Below are 20001 nucleotides of genomic sequence, written 5' to 3' on the forward strand. Positions count from 1 at the left end.
ATAAGCCCTTCCTTTTATAGGAAACTCCCTGACTTGATAAGACTGCAATGGCATCCATTAGATTGTACTGTGTCATGTCAGAGAAGCTCAGCAGAGCCCTTCATTCCAGTAGCCTCTCTCGGAGTAACTCTGTGAAACTAAAAATAAAATTCTACAGCATTTAATGGCAGGTATCTCTTGGTAGAAAAGAGCTTTTTCTTAATTACCAGTTTTTTTATTGCAAAGTTACAATTTCAAGACTTTTTCCTGTAATTCGTATTACATGGCAAGTATTGCAACGTAAGTCTGTGGAGTATAAAATTAGGAACTTCTGAGTTTTGCCTCTGCAAGCTGAAGATCTTCAGTTTTCCAAGAGCATTTCTGTCCATACAGCCCCAAGTTTCCACTGTTTTGTATCCTGTAAATTTTTCTTCATTTGTTCAATGAACATACAAAGGATCTGACCTGTTTTGCTTGGACCGACTCTGTACAGGTGAAGTTAAGTACACATGACATGAGCCAATGGAGCAAAGATACAGTAATTTTACAAAACTTGCAGCACTGTCCTAAAGATCACGATTATAAACACCTTTGTATTGCTTATTATTTCTACAGTTTCTGTAATCTCTCTATCACCACTGTGCTAATGAAGGCTTTTAAATATTCAAGTAACACTGTAATCTTGTTTCTTTACAGAACTGTAGCAAGACAGTCTTACATACTATTTGGCTGGTGAAGATACTCAGTGCCATCTTCATCACAACAAAACCCTGCTTAGAGTACAAACTGTAACGACTCTCAATGTCCACATAGCAAGATTCTGATAAAAATATGGTCATTTTTGTCTCCAATAGTGCTGCAGCAAGACAGCGAAGAGAAAATAGCTTTATGTGGCAGTGAGACTACTTTCCTATCCAATAAAGAATAGAACATCACGATCTGAAAAGAGAAATATGTGCAGCGAAAATCCTATTTTAAAAGTAGAATTCAGAGAGAAGAATATACAAAAAGCAGAGTTACTGTAGTATAATCTTCTATACTTGATAACATAATTCTTATGTATTTGATGTAGGATTTAGCACTACATAAAATGATTACTAAATCAATATTCATATTTTGGTAACTGGATCTTTACACATGCACATTAAATCACTGAACTGAACACAAAGACTTCAAGAAGCTTTGAACCAAGACGAAACAGTTCTTTCTTTGTGTAAAATAATTTAGGAATCCTTTTTTACTGCAAGTCATACTGTAAAAAAAATTCAACACTCTAAACTGAAGCATTTTTTAAACTCTTTTAAAATGTACAAAATAATGACAATTATATATGATATGCCAATACCATTCTGAATTATATTGGTATAACCATCTATTTAATGGGTGTTACAAAAAAGAAATAAAGTATCTTGCCAAGTATTCAAAGTCTATCAATAAAATTGTAAGGAAAAATATTCTTCTTTATTTATGTGCCTCCCAAGCCACCATAACATGAATCAAGTACAATATTGAGCCAGGATGTCAGAATCCAGCTAATGCCTTTTCTTCAAATATTTAGATCATGAAATGTAGATAAATAAATATAGACTTTATATAGGATGCATTAGATTTCAGATTATGATATAGTAGATTTAAGAAATATTTGGGAATACTGTGTTGATAAATTACTAATGTAGTTCCAATGGTGGTCTATAAATAAGGGTGGAAAGAGGGCACTGAAAAGATAGTGAAAACAGCACAGTAGATACTAGGGTCCAGGTTCACATGGTCATAAACAACTTTCAGGCTTTAACTTTAAAATCTAAAGCAATTGTCTGACCCTCTAGGTTGTGAAGAAAAGCTTGTAGCCTGTGACAGACATAAGCAGAGTTAAGAGACCAATTATAAACTGGAAAACAGCCTGAAAGAAGCCCTGAAATGATGAGGCTGCCCGTGCAAATCACTGAGGGGCTAAGCTCCATGATTCACTGCTTCTAGGTCACCACACCAGCTCACGAGGAGGAGAAGTGAAGCCCTGTGGCTGCTGTTCCTCGGGATGCCTCCCTCCAGTCTCTAGGGAACCCATCTCTATCACTCCCAGAAGCAAAATTCAGCCAAGCCACAGGCCTTTGAATGCAGTGTCACATAAACTTTGTATCACATTTCATGTGGATGTAAAGGGACAGAGTAGTTAACACCATCAAGACATCCAAACCTTATCTAAGTGGATGTAGGTGAGCTCATAACCAGGATGTCAGTACCAATCTGCCCGATCCCTCCATCACCCATGAATGCTGGTTGAAATATACTGTACCTTAACAACGGATGCCCTGCTCAGGAGAATAACTTTAGAGAAGAAAACATATAAACAGGAGTATCTGACATTCAAAGTGCTTTGACAACCTACAACTGACATAAGACCTATCTCAGGTTCTTTTCATTATGCTTCTTCTCTATATAGGCATATCTGTATATTTATCTATTAGGTGTCAGTCACTGCAAGCAATACTTCTGGTTTAGTTTGTTGTCATAAGAGAATTTTTAACAGCATAAAAGACTCTCCAAACATATCACTTCAGCAATCTTTTCAGTAATGTAGAAAATGCAAGTGGAACATCCAACTTTTTTTGTGTAACCCTGCTTACTAGTGCCTCACATTCCTTTCTAACATGAAAAGTTCAAGAAGGAAAAAACCAAACTGTTTAAATATCCTAATAATTGCTATTATGCTGTGCATTCATTTAGCATCATACCACTAAAAAGTAACTCAGCATTGCTCATGTTTGCTTTATGATTGATTAAGTTTTCCAGGCTACCCAAAAATCCCGTTCAACATTTCTGCAGTTGTTACATAAATTGATTCTAACGAGAGGGGAAAAATCCAGAGGCTGAAAACCTCGAGCAAAAAAAAAATGTCACATTAAAGGAACTCAACACTGATGAAACATATTGAACTGGTGAAAAATCCAAATAAATACCGTGTAATCTGTCACCTTTGTGACAGTGCCAGAATCTATCTAATGAATAAAGCATCTGTCTAATAAAATTGTTTAGAAGTTTAAACACTGGTGATTTTCTGAATTCTTGAGATTTCTTTCTTCAAGCAATATGTGATCAACCACCACAGAGCTACCTAATATTCATTCTTAACATTTTTTCAGACACTTTGTTAAATGTGGCCTATTTACCATTCTATGGTTTTGAATTTGGGACAGACACTCTTGCAAGAAACTTTCTCCTGAAGCATTTGTTTCAATTCTGACTACAAGTAGGACACACAAAAGTAAGTAACAAGATAACATAAAGTTAAGGCTTTGAAGCTTGTGATTTTCAGAATATTCAGAATTTATAGCTGTCTAGCATCTACTTCATTTACCAGCAGCAGTTTACTCTTCCTTTCCCAAGAAGTGACTTCAAATACCCAATGCCAAGTTAAATCACATCACATAAGAGAATCACAAGACAATTTAGGAGGCCTCTAGTCCAACCTTCTGCTCAAAAGTCAGTTATGAGGTCAGACCAGGTTAACAGGTCTTAATCCAGGCGAGTCTTGATGCACAACATATACAGCTGCACTGCACAGCTTGTTCCAATGCCTGACTACCTTAATGGGGAAAATGTTTTTCCTTTTATCAAGAAACTTGTAAATCTATTAAGAAGCTCGAGCTGAGAATGTTATATGGCTACCACGTGTAATATTTATTAGTCTTAATTTACTGATCCACAGTCTAACACCACATACCTTCTTGAATAGGAATTATGGCAACTCACTCTGAACCAGCAGTAATTACCTAGTAATACTCTTGCTATATGACTGCTTGATGATAGAGTAAATAGCTTTTACCACTATTCCTTTCACTGTTAAATCTGATTTAAACGAGCAAATTAATGACTGAGGGCTAACCATTGTTAGAAATCAAGTTGAACTTTGGTAAAATGTCAATTTCTGTATTGCTAAACCTCTAATATAACCACAGGATAATGAAAGAGAAACAAGTGCAGTATATTGTCAGTCATGGGGATGATAAATAAATTTTCCAACCCAGCAGCCTAAATAGCCCTGCTGCTTGCCCAGTACTCAAAGTGCAGATGGAAATTTGCCCTGAATTTGGCTGGATTTTCTGAAAATACATTAAAGAACATAAACATTGTTTTGGAGGTCAATTTTAGACTCACTCTCAAATGCGATATGTTACATGGTTCATTAAAAAGTATAACTAATTTTGCTAGTAGCCTCACTGTTGATAGCAGAAGATAACCTTGATTCCAAAAACATGTATTTTTTTTAAAGTCTATCTTCTCAAAATTCAGACTATTTTACTGTTTTCAGAAAGTACAGCTAAGCAACCCCCAAGCTCCTTCATACCTTTTATGCATCATAAGCATGACAATATAGAAAGGCTTGCATATAGTCACATCATAAATATTAATTATAAAGAAATTTTTTTATGTAGTGTAGAAAGCAAATGATGTGTTTTTTTCCAGTTACCAATTGCTTATAATAGATGCTTTTTCCCCTTCATATTTTGCAGCCAGATGTAAAGAATATTTAGGTTAACTGTATTACATTGAAGATTACAATTAAATTTACACTGTTTCAGCAACAAACTTGCAGCAGTATGAATGTGGCCTGCCACTGAATAAATATTAGGTAGATGCAACTCTTGCCTTCCTGGTGTCTTTGATGAAGAACCCCTTGTTTTATCTGCATAAAAATAAGTCAAGAAATTATTTCTTCTGTATTTCATGTTACAGAAAGTTCATGAAATTTTGAAAAAAAACCAACCCACCCTGAATCATTGCTCTGACATTTTGAGGGCCCAGAGCAGACCAGTGATTATGGTGCCTGGTCAGAGCTTATTTAGAACGATAGAATGACAGAATACTTTGTGTTGGGACCTCAAAGATCATTTAGTTCCAACACCCTCCACTAGCCCAGGTTACCCAAACACTCACAGCCTGGCCTTGAACACTGTCAGAGAGGGGACTGCCACAGCGTCTCTGGGCAGCCTGTTCCAGTGTCTCACCACCCTCACAATAAGGAATTACTTCCTAATGTATAATCTAAATCTACCCTCCCACAGGTTAAACCCATTACCCGTTGTCCCATCACTACACTCCCTGATAATCAATCTCTCTCCAGCTTTCCTGTAGGCACCTTCAGGTACTGAAAGGCTGCAATAAAATCTCCCCAGAGCCTTCTCTTCTCCAGGCTGAACAAGCCCAACTCTCTCAGGCTGTCTTCATAGGAGAGGTGCCACAGGACCCACCAAGCCAAGCCCAGCCAAAAGCGCCACGAAGCCCGTGCGTGATTTCCGCAGGGGCAAATGATGTTCAGGGTTGCTCCTTGGTCCGCATCATTCCCCTCAAATCAGAAAAGCAAAACCATCTTCTGAAGACATGGACACACACAGCCCCCGCTGCTTTTACTCATCGCATCCACAGCAACGGGATTTAGGGAGCAAATACTGCCAGAAGTCAGTCACCAGGGATCTGATTAGACAGACAGCATTTAACCTAATCTCCTCTATCACAAGCACATTCTTCTTCCTGTAATTAAATGTGATCACAGACGCAATTATTTAGGGGCATAATTCCACCAATTTAGACACCAAACTACTTAAGCTGCAGGTGGGAAAGGTAAATAGTGAAAAGACGGGAATGAAAATGTGAGCATTGTTTTGACTGGAGGCTAGATTACTAGGCAGCTAAAAGTCATAGGCAGATATAAACTTAGCAGGTTATGAGGTTAAACTTCAGAAATTCCAGTAGTCCTCAAAATATCACATACTGAATAACTGAAAAACTTCTGAGAAGTTTGTCCCTTCCATCCTAAAGAATTACAGGATTATTTTGAAGGCAAAGGATATCACTATCTGTTATTCCAGATGGCTTTTGGGGAGCAAAACCACATAGACTTTGCCTATCTCTGTCTATAACATTTAGAAACATTATATTCTTTTATTACATCCCCAGAGACAAACTGACAGTGTAAAGAAATCTCAAGGGAAAAAGGAAATGATCAGAAATTTATGTTTGCGAGCTATGAAAACACTAAAAGCTGTAAATATGCACTGCTTTCAGACAGACTGCTAAGAGACAAAATTGAAGTCTACAAATACTGGGAAAGTAAAAATTTCAACAAGGATCGTGAACTAAAGTGGTGGTTCATCCTAATACTGATGCTGACAGGTTCTTCTCCAAAGAAGAGGTACTTTGAACAGGTGAATCACTTGGAAAGGCAACTGTGGGATTTGACACCAAAAAATTTGCCAGAGAGGACAGACACAACTTGAAGAACAGTCCCATTCCATCTTGCACCATAAATAGCTGAATTGTTTTGTTCTTCACCCCTTGCTGAAGTCCACATAGCTTCAGCAGTATTGATCACACTTTTATAAGGTTGTATATTGGTATTTTTAGGAGGATGGAATGAGTGATATTTATATTCCCAAACACTGGAGAGAGACAAAAATAGGTAGAAAGGCAAGAGTAGCCATACCTCCGCTTTGTTTCAGATCAGCTCAAAAGCCACAGTAGGCATTAACAACAGAAATAGTAACAGCTGCCTGAAGAGAACAATACTGAGAAGTGGCTGGCTATAAATGGGTGGCTCTGAGAAGAAAGGGAAAGAAAATATGTTTATTAAGCTAGCAAAAAGTGGTGTTTAGTTTTAGTCTTTCTCCACTGCATTATCTACATATTACGCTGATTAAATTGTTGGCACTCTATTTTACCGACTTATCTGCCTTCTAACCCTTTTGTAGTTGATTTTCATATTATTTTGCATTCATGAGTTTCAATGATCATAAAAGAACCTTGGATTAAGAACCAGGAGCACTGGAGCATGCTTCTGTATACACAAAACAGACATTTGTTATCACTCTCTCAGTTCTGCAGGTATGGTGGTTTCAATGGGAATTTGACTAAGAGACACACGCACAAAAAACCCAACTAGTTTAATTAAACTGTTAGTTATAAGTTATAAAAGTAACTGTTTTGCACACGATTTATTTATATAATCATGTTTGTATACATATATATGCAATTCTGGGCCTTTTTTCCTTCTATTAATAAAAAAAATATAAAGAGCTTCACAGACAGCTAGACACATATAATACCCTCACTGATAAAAGCTTTTGGAATGATAATACACTTTTAGTAACTTTCATGGAACACACTGACATAGTAGCAATCCTTACAAGAACCTCTAAACATCTACATTCAATAAAATATAAACCAGTTTCACTATTAACTGAAGTTGCAGGAGACTGTTTACAACAAAATGTGACAACAGTCCCTGAGCACCAACTCATCTCTCTTTGGGAATATTTGTTAATACTGTTAAAGGGGAAAACCCAGTAAGGATGAGGGGGGAAAAAGAAGTTAAAATGCTCCTGAAGGTTTTTGTTGTTTGATTATATATAAAAAAAAAACCACACTGTTTTCATTTCTGAATCGTATCTTTCTGCTAATGCAAAGAGAACATCTCTCTATGCATTAAGTATAATACAGAATCACAGAATTGTAGGGGTTGGAAGGGACCTCAAGAGATCATTGGGTCCAATCCCCCTGCCAAAGCAGCTCCCTAGCACATATTGCACAGATAGGAATCCAGACGGGTCTTGAGTATTTCCAGAGAAGGAGACTCTACCACCTCCCTGGGCAGCCTGTCCCAGGGCTCTGTCACCCTCACTGTGAAAAAGTTCTTTGGCATGTTGGTGTGGAACTTCCTGTGCTCCAACTTGCAGCCATTGCCCCAACTGAATGTATGCTAAGGGAAAACCTGGAATATTTAATTTCATTAATAAAAGTTAATGATGGTGTTGATTTCTCTCTCCAGTTCCCCAGCCCACTCCTTCTCCCCACAAAGATGTGTGCAGCATACATACTTCCATACATGTTATTGCTGCTGTGTGTACTTGCACTTGTGATTGAGTTGTCATCTCTGGATTGTGTAGCTCACAGTATTATTTAAGAAATGCATTGTAGTATCATTCCCTTCCAAAGGAAGTTGCTATTATTTTTTATTCTATAAGCCACTCCAATATTCTTTGTTCACTAAGTGGGTGCCTTTGGAAGCGAGCACAGGTCAGGCGCAGGGGACGTGACTGGAGCAGCACAAAGCACACCTGAGGCGCACACAGGCCACAGGCAGTGGCAGCCAGCCGGAGGCAGCGGCAGCCCCACAGGGGCTGCAGCCCCTGGCTCTGCTCCTCTTTGCTCAGAGACCCTGCCAGAGGCTTCTGGCATATGGGAAGTAATGAGAAAGGGGATGACTGGATTTTGACCCAGCTACTGTCAGCTGCAAAATGTCGATGAAGGAGCCGTTGCACCAGCTGTAACTGAGAGCAGTCCCGGCGCTGCTTATAGCCAGGCAGACCCCACAGGGCATGAAACTCTCATTAACACCACTGTGATATTTACAGGCATGTGCTGAAGTCCTGAAAATATTTAGAGATGTGGTGATACGAATGGAGTGACACCTTGCAGCAAGAGGCACTCTTTAATTTAAATACATGTTCTGAAGCTAAACTGTCAAACTGAAACAAATATGACAAGTTTTGTTGCCACAATCTGATAAAACGCAACCAAAATGGAATGGAGTCAGTTTCTACAAGCACCATGAAAATTACAAACCCTCCCTGCTTATCTCCTGCCAGAATTGTGTGTACTAGAAACAGTTATAAAACCAAATAATCACTTGTGTAGCTTGAATTTCACTTTTATGTGAAAAACTAGTCCAAGACTATTTGCTGCCTCAATCCAAGTGAAATGTTATCTTGCAGTGTGAATGGGTCTTGAGCGCGAGCTTCACACACTCACGGTCCCTATTTACATGATTGATCCCATTTAGGGCAAAGAAAAAAGAAAAAAAAAGAATAAATTTTTGGAACAAACCAGAATTTATATGAGTCAAAAGCTAAATGTGCAATGGCCATTACTCATTTTTAAATAATTTTAAAATAAAAGATTCAAAATATTTAAAGAAAAGTACTTAAACTGTACTAGGAATGATAATTGCATTGTAGGCATAGCACTTTTTTCTCCTTACATTTAGTCAATATATGAATTTTAAATAAATATATTAATTACCTCTTCTCAAAAAGAACACGCAATGTTACCAAGCTGGATTAAACAACCTCCCCAGAAAAACCATCACAAAGCATCTGATTTGCTAAAGCAGAATGAAATTTGCCTGGTGTCGTGGTTTAACCTGGCCAGCAGTAAAACAACCATACAGCCATTTGCTCACTTCCCCCCAGTGGGATGGGGGAGAGAATCGAAAAGGGAAAACCTGTGGGTGGAGATAAAGGCAGTGTAATAGAATGGAAAAGGAAGATAATAATAAATAATAATAGAATGTACAAAAGAATTGATGCACAGCATAACTGCTCACCATCTATAGCCAATGCTCAACTAGTTCCCCCCAGTTATACACTGAGTATGACGTCATATGCTATAGAATATCCCTTTAGCCAGTCTGAGTCAGGTGTCCTGGCTGTTTCCCCTCACAGCTTCTTGGGTGCCCCCCACTTTCTCATTGGCAGGGCAGTGAGAAGCTGTGAGTCCTTAACTGCTTGGCAAGAACTAAAATACCAGTGTGTTATCAACATAATTTTCATCCTAAATCCACAACACAGCACTACACCAGCTGCTAGGAAGAATATTAACTCTATTCATGCTGAAACCAGGACACCTGGTAAACTTTTTTAAGGATTTTCCACTGGACTTCGAGTGGCTCAGTTTATAAAAGAGCCATGATTTCAGAGTGCTGTCAGTACTCCACCTGTTTTAAGAAATAAAGGTCTTGTATGCAGAAACAAAATAAAATCAACCTCAGACCTAAGAATAACATCTGTTTGCCAGGTTAGGATGTTAGCAGGTATAGCAACTCAAGCTTTTTCAACAATTATACCGAGCCACATAATCAACCATCAATCAAATAATCAGTCTGGTGTGGAAAAGTCCTACAGACATGACCTTGGTCAATTTAACTGTAACAAACTCCTTAAATAGAATCACAGAATACACTGAATTGGAAGGGACCCTTAAGGATCATCAAATCCAACTCCAGAGAAATGTCATCATTCTTTAAGTTCAGGTCTTAACATCACCCTTACAAATGCAGCATCAAGCCATAGCAAGGAACCTGCGACCACCAGAAGATCCAAGAAAGCCCCCGAAAGCCCCGCTGCCAGTCAGCTGACTTCAAGCCAAAAATTTAGCCCTACCTACATGACTCTGGCAGTAAAGTAATCCAAAACTGGAAGTAGAAAAACTTCCAGTGGAGCAGGCCTTGCTATTCACTTCTCTTGCAGTGACAGCCAGGATCTGCCTAGTTGCTTAAAGAACATCAAGCAATGCTAAGCTGGCTGCAAGCTATTCAGGCACCACACCAGTCTCGGGCAGCCCAGGACCCCAGAGGAGGGAGATGGGTGCACATGTGCATGCCTTCTTCCTTTGCCCATCTAAGTATCTGGTTCACTAAGGATTTTGCCCTTAAAAGGGTAACACATAAAAAAAGAGTGATTACTTCTGGTTGCTTTGTTTAGGCCATGCTGATGGTCAGCTGGACCAAGAAGAGGGCCTTCCTTTCTGCCACTTCAGTCTCCCGTAGCATATTACTTCTGACATCTGAGAGAGATGCCTGAGCAGGTTTTCATTTCTGGAGACCTAAGTATATATGCAGAACTGCGGCAGAAAGAGGATAATGTGAGAACCTATTAACTCCCTCTTGGTGTGATGCTTAGCGAATTTTTGTTCGCCACTGAAGTTCTCATCACAAAGTTGGTATTTGCTGCAAAGGAGAAAACCAGCAGTGAAATACCAGCCATATCATACTGAGAAAGCAAATATATTGCAAAACACATTTTATTAGAGGTAACGTTTTAATTTTAAATCATGTGCCTGGAACAATATTATACAGAAAACTTCTGTACATGTAAATTCTGTGCTTGAACAGCAGATAACGGAGAGTTCATGTTGACAATAAAGAAAAAATAAAATATGATTTGCTCATCCTACTGTGGAAAAGTAAACATTTCCCTGCAACTACTGTCATAAATCCTTGAAAATGTAAGAAGTGATCCGACGCCAAGCAGCAGTTTTCCTGCAAATATTACAGACCCGGCAAAGTCAGCTTCTCCAACACTGCTACTTTGTTCCCAAGGAATCCACAAGAAGTACAAATCTGGGATAATAGCAAAACCAGCATGTTTCTATTTCCTGACATCAGAAATAACAGCTGCTTGTATCCAGGTCTATATTGCTTATCTAGTATCAATCCCAGTATACAATATTTAGGATAGTTGATTTTCTCTAATTTTACTTTTAAAGTACTGCACAACAGTTCCAATCCTCAGTTCCAAACATTAAAGTGGCTCTACAGTACTTAAAAATACCATTGCATTTAGGTAAGAGGAGACACTGGATATAGCAATTAAAATCTGCTAATAAATCGTCTTGCATATTTCTATTGAAACAAGAAAAATCCAAAGGTTCCTGGCATAGTTGTTTACTGCAGCAATGACTACACCAGCTGTAGAGGATCACAGATTGTTTTCATTATTTATTGATTAAAAAGCTGAATTTCTTCAAACTTCTTAATCTTATGTTTTAAAAGACCATTCTCAAATAGAGTCTCTTAGTTGAGATGATGACTAATATCAGAATAACAGTTTCAGTAGTCTAGATTATCACACAGTATGTCAACTGGTGGCATAAGAAAGATATCCTTACATTAGTACTATATGACTGTACACTTTGATTCATCCCTTTACATTCAGGGACATATATTTTGGAAGAATGACAAGTTAAAGATTAGTATATTATTTATTTATTTTTAAACTGTATTAGAGTTGAGCTGGAATCATAAGGCCGAATATCTTGAAGTTTTATGTCAGTTTTCCAAAGTCACAGGGCTGCTTACAGAATCTCTCCTTTAAGGGCTCTGCTCCCTAATCCTACCAGAAACAACCTTCCTAGATCTCTATGCTGTCAGAAACCCAAAGCTTTTCTACATTATGCTTGTGATACCGATTTAACCCTCCATGTCTTCCTGGACCACCAAAAAATTGTAATCTTTGAGGCTCTGATTCAGGCTCAAAGTAAAACATTTGACTTCCCCTTATCCTTCCACAAAGAAGGAACATGATTGTTCTACATTTGTCTTGGTCACCTTCTCTCCTCAGCCTTGCACATTTCAGATATATATGTGCCATATAAAATAGCACACACACGCTTCACATAGCAAAAACTCCACCAAATAAGCAGTGATGGATGGAGAGCAGCTTGGCATGGTCACAGAAACCACCTGCAAGATGGCTCTCACAGCACTCTGCCTGCAGAAAAGCAGTTTAGGGTTATCTGCCAACCCACCACGCCCTCGCTATCCCAGTGGGATGCTGAGCTGGATTTGGCATTCACAGAGCAATTAACATCTCACAGTAGGTAATGTATATGTTTGTTCCTCATGTTTCAAGTGTCACCTTCTGTTTTCTCCTTTCTATTGCAAAAACACAATGTCACTTGGGGTTTTTTTGTGGGTTGGGTCTGGTCTTGCTGTTGGTTGTGGGGTTATTTTCAAAATACCGTATTGTTTTTAAAAAGTCCATTGCTTCCAAATGCTTATTCCCCACTGATTAAGAAATTATTATCACTTGCTTATGACAATTTCCACAGCAACCAATGTAATCTCACAGTGCTGTGACTTCAAGTGGAAAATAAGCACCATAAATTCACACACGTCACCTGTTACAAACACAAACATGAGACAAGGAAAGAGAAAATGTCACGTGAAATGGGCCTGTCAAAACAGAATACATGTCAAAGTTTTTTTTCATGAACTATTACTGCATTTTTCTTACAATAAACATGTCAGTTCAGCACAGAAATCTTCCAGCTGAGCATGATGCTCTCAACACCCATAAGTCAGATTGTGTAGCAGATGTTAAATGTAAAATCCATTAAGACCAATTAGATTCTACAGACGAAAAAAACTGTAATAGTATGCACAGGCAACCCTGCATTGCACACAAGTATTGAGAGATAGAGTGAATCACAAAAAAAGAAAGGGAAAAAAAGACAAAAGCTTGGAAGTGTAAATCACATCTTTTCCTCACAAAGCTAACAGAAGGTCTGTTGTATTACCTGCAGTCATGTGAAGCAAAGTCTCCTTACTTCTAGTATCCTATCTCCAACTAACAGCAACTTTTGTGAAAACCTTCACCTAATGTGCATCTACAGGTAATTTACCAGTAGTCCTCTATGGCAGCTTGAAACCAACAGGCAGAAGAGTTCCAGCACCTTTCCCAAACTGCATGTGCAGCTAATGCGACTTTAACTGACCCAAGTAACTCTCACATGCGCTACGGTGAGAGCTTCAATAGCTTGGAAATGCCTGTTTGCCTTCAGGCATGGAGCCAAGCTACCAGGATCAAAAAGGGAAAAGTTTGCAGTAGGCTCTGGTAGAGCCTTTGTGATACCACATAAAAAGTTACTCCTTTTATTGACCATTAAGAGAAAGGATTTGTAATAGATACACAACACTGACCTGTGAGTGCTTTCAAGAGCTAAGCCACCAATGCAAGGCTCAAGTTAAATTCCGGCCATGTTGTAATTGCACAGACAAATGAAGCTGTCATTGCATACATGATAGCTTGCACAGCACCGGGGGCAGAGAACCTCATGTTTTTTATAGGAATTATGCATAATAAGGTGGAAAGTCTGTCTCTGTACTTGTCAGAACATGTTGCCGAAGGCTGGAGCATTATTTCCTGGTAAGCGGTTTCAAACGACCTCTGGTTCTTCAGTCAGAATTAGTCTGCAATCCATCCCTCCGTATTAAGAAATTTAGTAAATACATGCATGGTAGCCAAGGTGAATTCCATCTGCAGTAATATTTGAGAGAATGTAATTTCCATTTTTTAAAAATGTGCTAGGTGGTCCTTTCAAATCAAAGTAAATACTGAAGTTTGAGACACTAGAAACAGAACTGAAATCTATTCCACAAATCATAGATTAAAAGGCCACCTTTGGCCTCCGAACATTCCTTAGTACCTCTCAGCAAGAAACTCAATTCAGCTACCCATGACCTTAGGAAAAGGGCAGAATGTATATATCCAGCCATATTTTTCCAATTGCTTTGCTATCTACTGTTACTAGAAAACAGACTTATCCACAAGTCCTCAGGAGAAATGGTGAAAGAGAAGTTTGTGTGGTTGCTATAGGATTACAGACCAACAACTAATACAGTTGCTGCTTGCAGATGCTCATGCTGTGAATAACAAATGCAAATGCAGCTAGGGCTTTTTCCAGTGAACATAAAACTAGGTTTCTTCTGCACTAGCACCAAATTAAGTTTCAGGCGCTGGCCAAAACAAGAATAGTCTCCCCAAAGGTGGGGTTTTTTTCCTTTTTATTTTTATCTGAAAGGCACAGCCCAGGTTTGGGCATTGTCCAAGAGGGCTCTTGAAATGAGCAACCACCCCACCCAAAACTGCCTCCATTCTGGGGTCATGGGGCCATGTGGCAAGGATCAAACTGAAGAATGGCTGCTCTTCTCTTTGTATATTAGCTCTGGTTTTGAGTGAGGAAGGAATTGCAAATGCTGGTTACATTCATGCAGTAACCACCCTTTGCACCCCTGGTGCAGAGGCCTGATGCTTCCAAGGTTTCCTCTCCCTTCGATAGAGTCTTGTACAGCAGTCCAGCAAAGCAACATAGGAAGCACGCAACCCATCCAGGGCATTTAATAATAATAAAATCTTGTTTTATCAATAGTCTCCATCAGTTGGTCATTTAGTCAGTTTAAAAAAAAAAAAAAACAAAAAACTCTCAAAACCCAGAAACCTGCAAACTCAAACCAAAACAAACCTGAAATCAAAACCTAAAGTACCAGCTCAGGCATTGTGTTTCACTTGTTTCTCTTCCCACTTGGGTGATTTTTTTTAAGTTTTGCCTCCATGTTGAGAAAAGTCTATCTAATCATACGAAAATATACAAAATTGTTAAACAAAAAGGTTGCTAAATGCCTAACAAGCAATCAAAATGAAAATATGCTCCCCATCTTTTCAGCCTACTTTTCTCTCAGCCATTTTTTGCACTCATAAGTAAAAAAAAAAACCCCACAACCAAAAAACCAAACATCTCCAAAAACATTATGCAAACCCCATAATTTTTCAATTAACTGTATCAATTTAAGTAACCGTTTTACTTTTCACAACATTGTAAACTGGTAGACTAAAAATCAAAACAAAAATGATGATGTACAACATTCAATTCATCTCTGGCATTATTCCACATAAATCAGTGGTATTACACCAGGGATTAATTTGGAACACTGCTCTGAATTAGAGCACTATTCTATACAGCAATCTCATCACAACACACACACGCACAAAAATAACCCAAAACATTATGAGCATCACAAATGCACATAAATAATTACATACCTACAAATCTATCTCTGAGCAAACAGAACCATTTTATAGTTTTGATAATAACAATAAGGAATTTCTACTATTTAGAAAATCAGTATGTTCATTTTTCTTAGAAAGGAGATTCAATACTCATGTAAAATACTTGATAGAAGTCCACCCGGAAGAATGAATGTAAAACTACAGCTCAGTTTTTATGAAAGATGACTTGCAATAAACCTTCAAAAACTGTTTAAATACAGTTTTGAAGATTGATTTGAAGTACTTAAGTCTGCTCAGCAAAGGGTGGTCACCACCTATATGATATACAGGAATGTAAACTATGTGATGAATTCCTCCTCCAAGTAGAAAACCATTCACATTTCACTCCTCTATTAAACACGGTGCCTAGGTCCAGTTTTGCACACAAAACAGGTTGCTTCTGTTCAGCTGCCCTATCAGTGAAGTTAGTTAGAGGCTGCATCTCCCACCTCACTGCACAAACAGGCAGATGCTCTACCAAAGCATCTCCTGCGCTCAGGGAGTGTGAGACCACACAGACAGGAGAAGAAAGAAAGGAATGGAGAACACCTCTCTTCCACAGGCTTACTCGGCTCTCAGGCACATCTGTAACGTGTAAGGCTGCCTCTGCCTTTCAAAGACAAATCTCTGCCAGGAGCTGGTGTTCTCCATCCAGCTGCAGTTTCATTACCCAAAGCCACTGTCCAACCAGTGCCCTACATATAGCACTACATACTTTGCCAGAATGAAACTCATTCGTCATCACCCAATTTTCCTCTTTGTGAGTGACCTGAAACCTTTACGGCTACCCAAAGCCAACCAGCGAAGTTGCTTAGGAGCTCTGTACTGGCCACAGAGCGGTTTGGGTTTCTTTTTTTTTTTTCTTCCCATTTTTTCTCCCCACCTCGGAGCCTGACTCTTTCTTGCTCCTCGGGAAGTTGGCTGTGCCCTCGCTTCCCCTTCCCTCGCGAAGACCGTGCCCAGGCGCAGTGCGCTCGCTTGGGCAGGAAACGCAGCGATAAAATATTAAAACCTTTCCTTGCTCGGGGCTCCGCCGCTGCAACCTCTGCACCGCCTGGCTGGGCGGGAGCGCCGCAACCCGCCGCGGCGGAGCCGGCGCTGAGCCCGGCCAGCAGGCTGGGACACCCCAGCTCCACCGCCGCAGCCCCCCGCTCCGGCACCGGTGCGGCGCCCCTCTGAGAGACCCCGACATGGGGCAGGCGGTGCGGGGGAGGGGGTTGGGAAAGGGGGGAGGGAGGGCGGCTGGTCCTCCCTGGTGCACACTCATCACCAAGGAGTGGGGGCAGCCCCGGTTGCCCTGAGGAGTGGAGGGAGCTGCTCCCTGTCTGCGCTCCGGACGGGGCAGTGGGCAGCCCTGTCCCGCCCTCCCCTCGGCGCACAAAATTAAATTTGAACTGTGGCGGTGACAGCGCCGAACAAGGGGGCAGCCCCAATTTCACTCGAGCTACATGTTGGTTTGGGACTGCGAGGGCTGGAGTGGGGGGTGCAGATGTACTTTTCACTGCACACCCCCGTGCAAGCCCCGGGGATGGGGGACGGCAGGAGCGCGGGCAGCACTTACTGAAGAAGATGTACTCGGTGTAGCTGCTCCAGATCTTGTCGTCCCTGTACTGGTTGATGAAGGCGGCCGTGCCGGTGGAGTTGCAAGCCACCATGTGAAAGCCCGCCTCGGAGAGCCGGTCGAAGGCTTGCTCCAGGTACGTGAATTTGAGGTAGAAGCGGGAGGTGTACTTCTCGGGGGGGCGGTCGGGGTCGCGGCTCTCGTTGAGAGTCTCGCCGAAGACCTCCTTGGCCAGGGCGATCCTGCCGCACACCATGATGCGGGCGACGCGGCGGAACTTGGCGTCCGCCTGGTTGTCCCGCACCGTGGTGTAGGAGCCGCGGTAGCCCACGGTGAGGAAGCCCGAGCGCTTGTCCAGCGCCGCCCGCTGCAGCCGGTCGCTGCTGCCCTGCGAGTTGCTGTCCTCCAGGTCGCTCTGGCAGCCCTCGTCGTTGAGCGAGCTCTGCTTGGTGACCTTGGGCGAAAGCAGCTTCACCAGGTCGCCCAGCTGGAAGTACTCGGCCTCCCGCAGGAGCCGCTCCTTCTCGGGGAAGTGCTCGGGCAGCGCCAGCTGCTTGTCCCGCAGGTAATCCAGCACGTACCTGAAGAGGAAGCCGTCGCGGTCGATGAAGAAGCGCGCTCGGCTGTCCCTGGGCAGCTGGCGGGCCGCCGCCGGGCCGCCCCGGGATGGGGAGAACATGGTGGCCAGCGTGCTGTCCGGGACGCTGAGCAGCGTGGAGTGCCTCGTCACGTACACCTGGCCCCCCACGTTCAGCTCCACCACCTCGGGGAACGGCGAGCCCGACGGCCCCGACACCATGTCGCTGATGGGCAGGATGCTGCCGCCCGCCTCCTTCAAAGCCATGGCTGCGAGCGGGCGGCCGCGAAGGAGGGTCTCCCTCCTAAAAAAGGCGGCCTCCCTCCCTCCCCTCCACCCACCCCACCTCTCCCCTCCTTCTCCTCCTCCTCCTCCTCCTCCTCCTTCTTCTTCTTCTTCTCCTCCTTCCCCCGCCGCCCGGCGCGCCCGGAAGCGCCTGGACGGAGCCGCTGCTCCCGCCGCCCTCCGGCACGGCGGCGGGTGGCACGGCCCCGGGAGCGGCGCCGGCCCTCACCTGCCCCGCGGCGCCCCCGCACCGCCCCGGCGGCAGGGTGGGACGGGACGGGCTGGACTGCGAGCTGCCCCGGCGCGACCCGACCCGACCCGATCCGAGCGCTGCCCCGCCTCGCCGGCAGCGCTCTCCGAGGCGGCAGCGGGGGGCGCGGGGGCCTCAGGGCCGAGCGGCCGCCAGAGCCAGCTGCCACTTGGCGAAGCGCTGCCGCGCTACCAGGCTCGGCCCAGGGAAGAGCCAAGCCCCTACCTCGGCTCCTCCCCTCGGCTTTTTTGGTTCGCTTTGGATTTTATTCCACCACCACCCCGCCCCTTAAAAACCTCAAAACCTCCCTCGAAATCCCCTGCCTCCCTTATGCTGTCACTCCGGTCGGCACCTGCAGAGTGACACAATGATGGTCGTACATCTGAAAGTAGCATCCGGCAGGATGCCAGTGACAGCGTTTTTCACCATCTTCCCTGTATCAGCATGCCTTTGCCATGAGAAAAGGGGGGGGGGTTTAATTGAGGGCACAAAAGAAACCAGTGTTCAGCTGTGCTGGTGGCAGAAATCTGACGGGCCCTGGTGGGACACAAATGCTGTATTGGATATCCTGCGGCTTCGCTGGGGCATGGCACACTGGGATCTTGATTTTCAGAGGAGCTTAATGTGCTCTCTAGCTTGACAATGGGATTGGAGTGATTCAGAGCAGAAAAGAAAGTCAGCTGCCATTAGGATCCAAATGCCAGACACATTTTGATTTGGAGCATGTTAGTGTCTGGATTCTTGGCCAAGTAGCGATAAAATTTGTACTCTATTTCGGTAGATTTTTTTTTTAATTATTTATTTGTTTTTAGCTGGAGCCACAAGTCACCTGCATCCAGATTTCTGGTGCATGTACTTTCAGGCTGTGCTGCTGGAATGTACTGAGCACAGACTTGTGCCCATGTGTTGGATGAGAGGTGTACGATTGCTCTTGCCAGCAGAAACTGTGGCCCAGACCTGCCTGCATTCCTCTGATGGATCCAAGTGTGACTCTGTTGGTGCTGAGTGGCTCAGACATGTTAACATTTTAGCTCTGTTTTTTATGTTCCCTTAAAAGTTATGGTTTAAACCCTTAATTGTGCCACACAGAGACACAGTAAGTCCAACTTATTCTTCATTAAACAATGTTACTTAAGGCCTGGGGGTAAAAGTCATCAGTTCGCAGGAAGATCTGGTTGCAGTCCTACCTCAGCCATCAAGATGACCGGTCATCCAAGGCTTAGTCATACTCTTTAAACCACTTTGTGTAGACTCGTCACTTTCAAGGCAGTTAGTTATAAAGGTGTCGCTACAGCACTTCATCCCACCTATCTTAGATACCTCTTTCAAGGTGAAATGGATCAGTCTATGGCACTACTTTCTCCTTCCATTTGCCATAGACCCTAAATCCACATTTAGAGAGAACTAACTACATGGCTAATGTGAGGGGAGGCACATTCACCACCCACCCACTGGGTGGGGAGTGTTGGAAAGACTGAGCAAAGACTCCTAGAAGGAGAGCTGTAACAAGTGATGTTCCTCATGGCTCAGTCCTGCTCAATATATTCACTGGCTTGGTTGAAGGGATAGAGTGCACCCTCAGCAAGGTTACTGATGATACAGAACTGGGAGGAGTAGCTGACATGCCAGAAGGCTGTGCTGCCATCCAGGGAGATCTGGACAAGCTGGAGAGTTGGGCAGAGAGTAGTATTAGGAAATTAAACAAGGGCAAGTGTAGGGTCCCGCACCTAAGGAGGAGTAACTCCACTTACCAGTACAGGTTAGGGGCTGACCTGCTGCGGAGCAGCGCTGTGGAAAAAGACCTGGGAGTCCTGGTGGACAACAGGTTAACCATGAGCACCAATGTTCCCTCATGGCCAAGAAAGCCAATGGCATCCTGGGGGATATCGAGAGAACTGTGGCCAGCAGG

The 20001-nt window shown here is 42.6% G+C and overlaps 1 protein-coding gene across 1 annotated transcript in view; it reads right to left on the reverse strand.

Moving 5' to 3' along the window:
• KCTD8 (potassium channel tetramerization domain containing 8) overlaps positions 1–17824 on the reverse strand; it is a gene marked incomplete at both ends in the record, with an annotated part of 93509 nt that extends 75685 nt beyond the window's left edge. Inside the window, one exon of the mRNA XM_084266780.1 lies at positions 16981–17824. Coding sequence (XP_084122906.1) covers positions 16981–17824 — 844 coding nt within the window. The remainder of the gene's footprint in view (positions 1–16980) is intronic.
• Between the last annotated feature and the right edge of the window lie 2177 nt (positions 17825–20001).

The sequence above is a fragment of the Gallinula chloropus genome (genome assembly GCF_964237585.1).
Source record: "Gallinula chloropus genome assembly, chromosome: 7".
NCBI lineage: Eukaryota > Metazoa > Chordata > Aves > Gruiformes > Rallidae > Gallinula > Gallinula chloropus.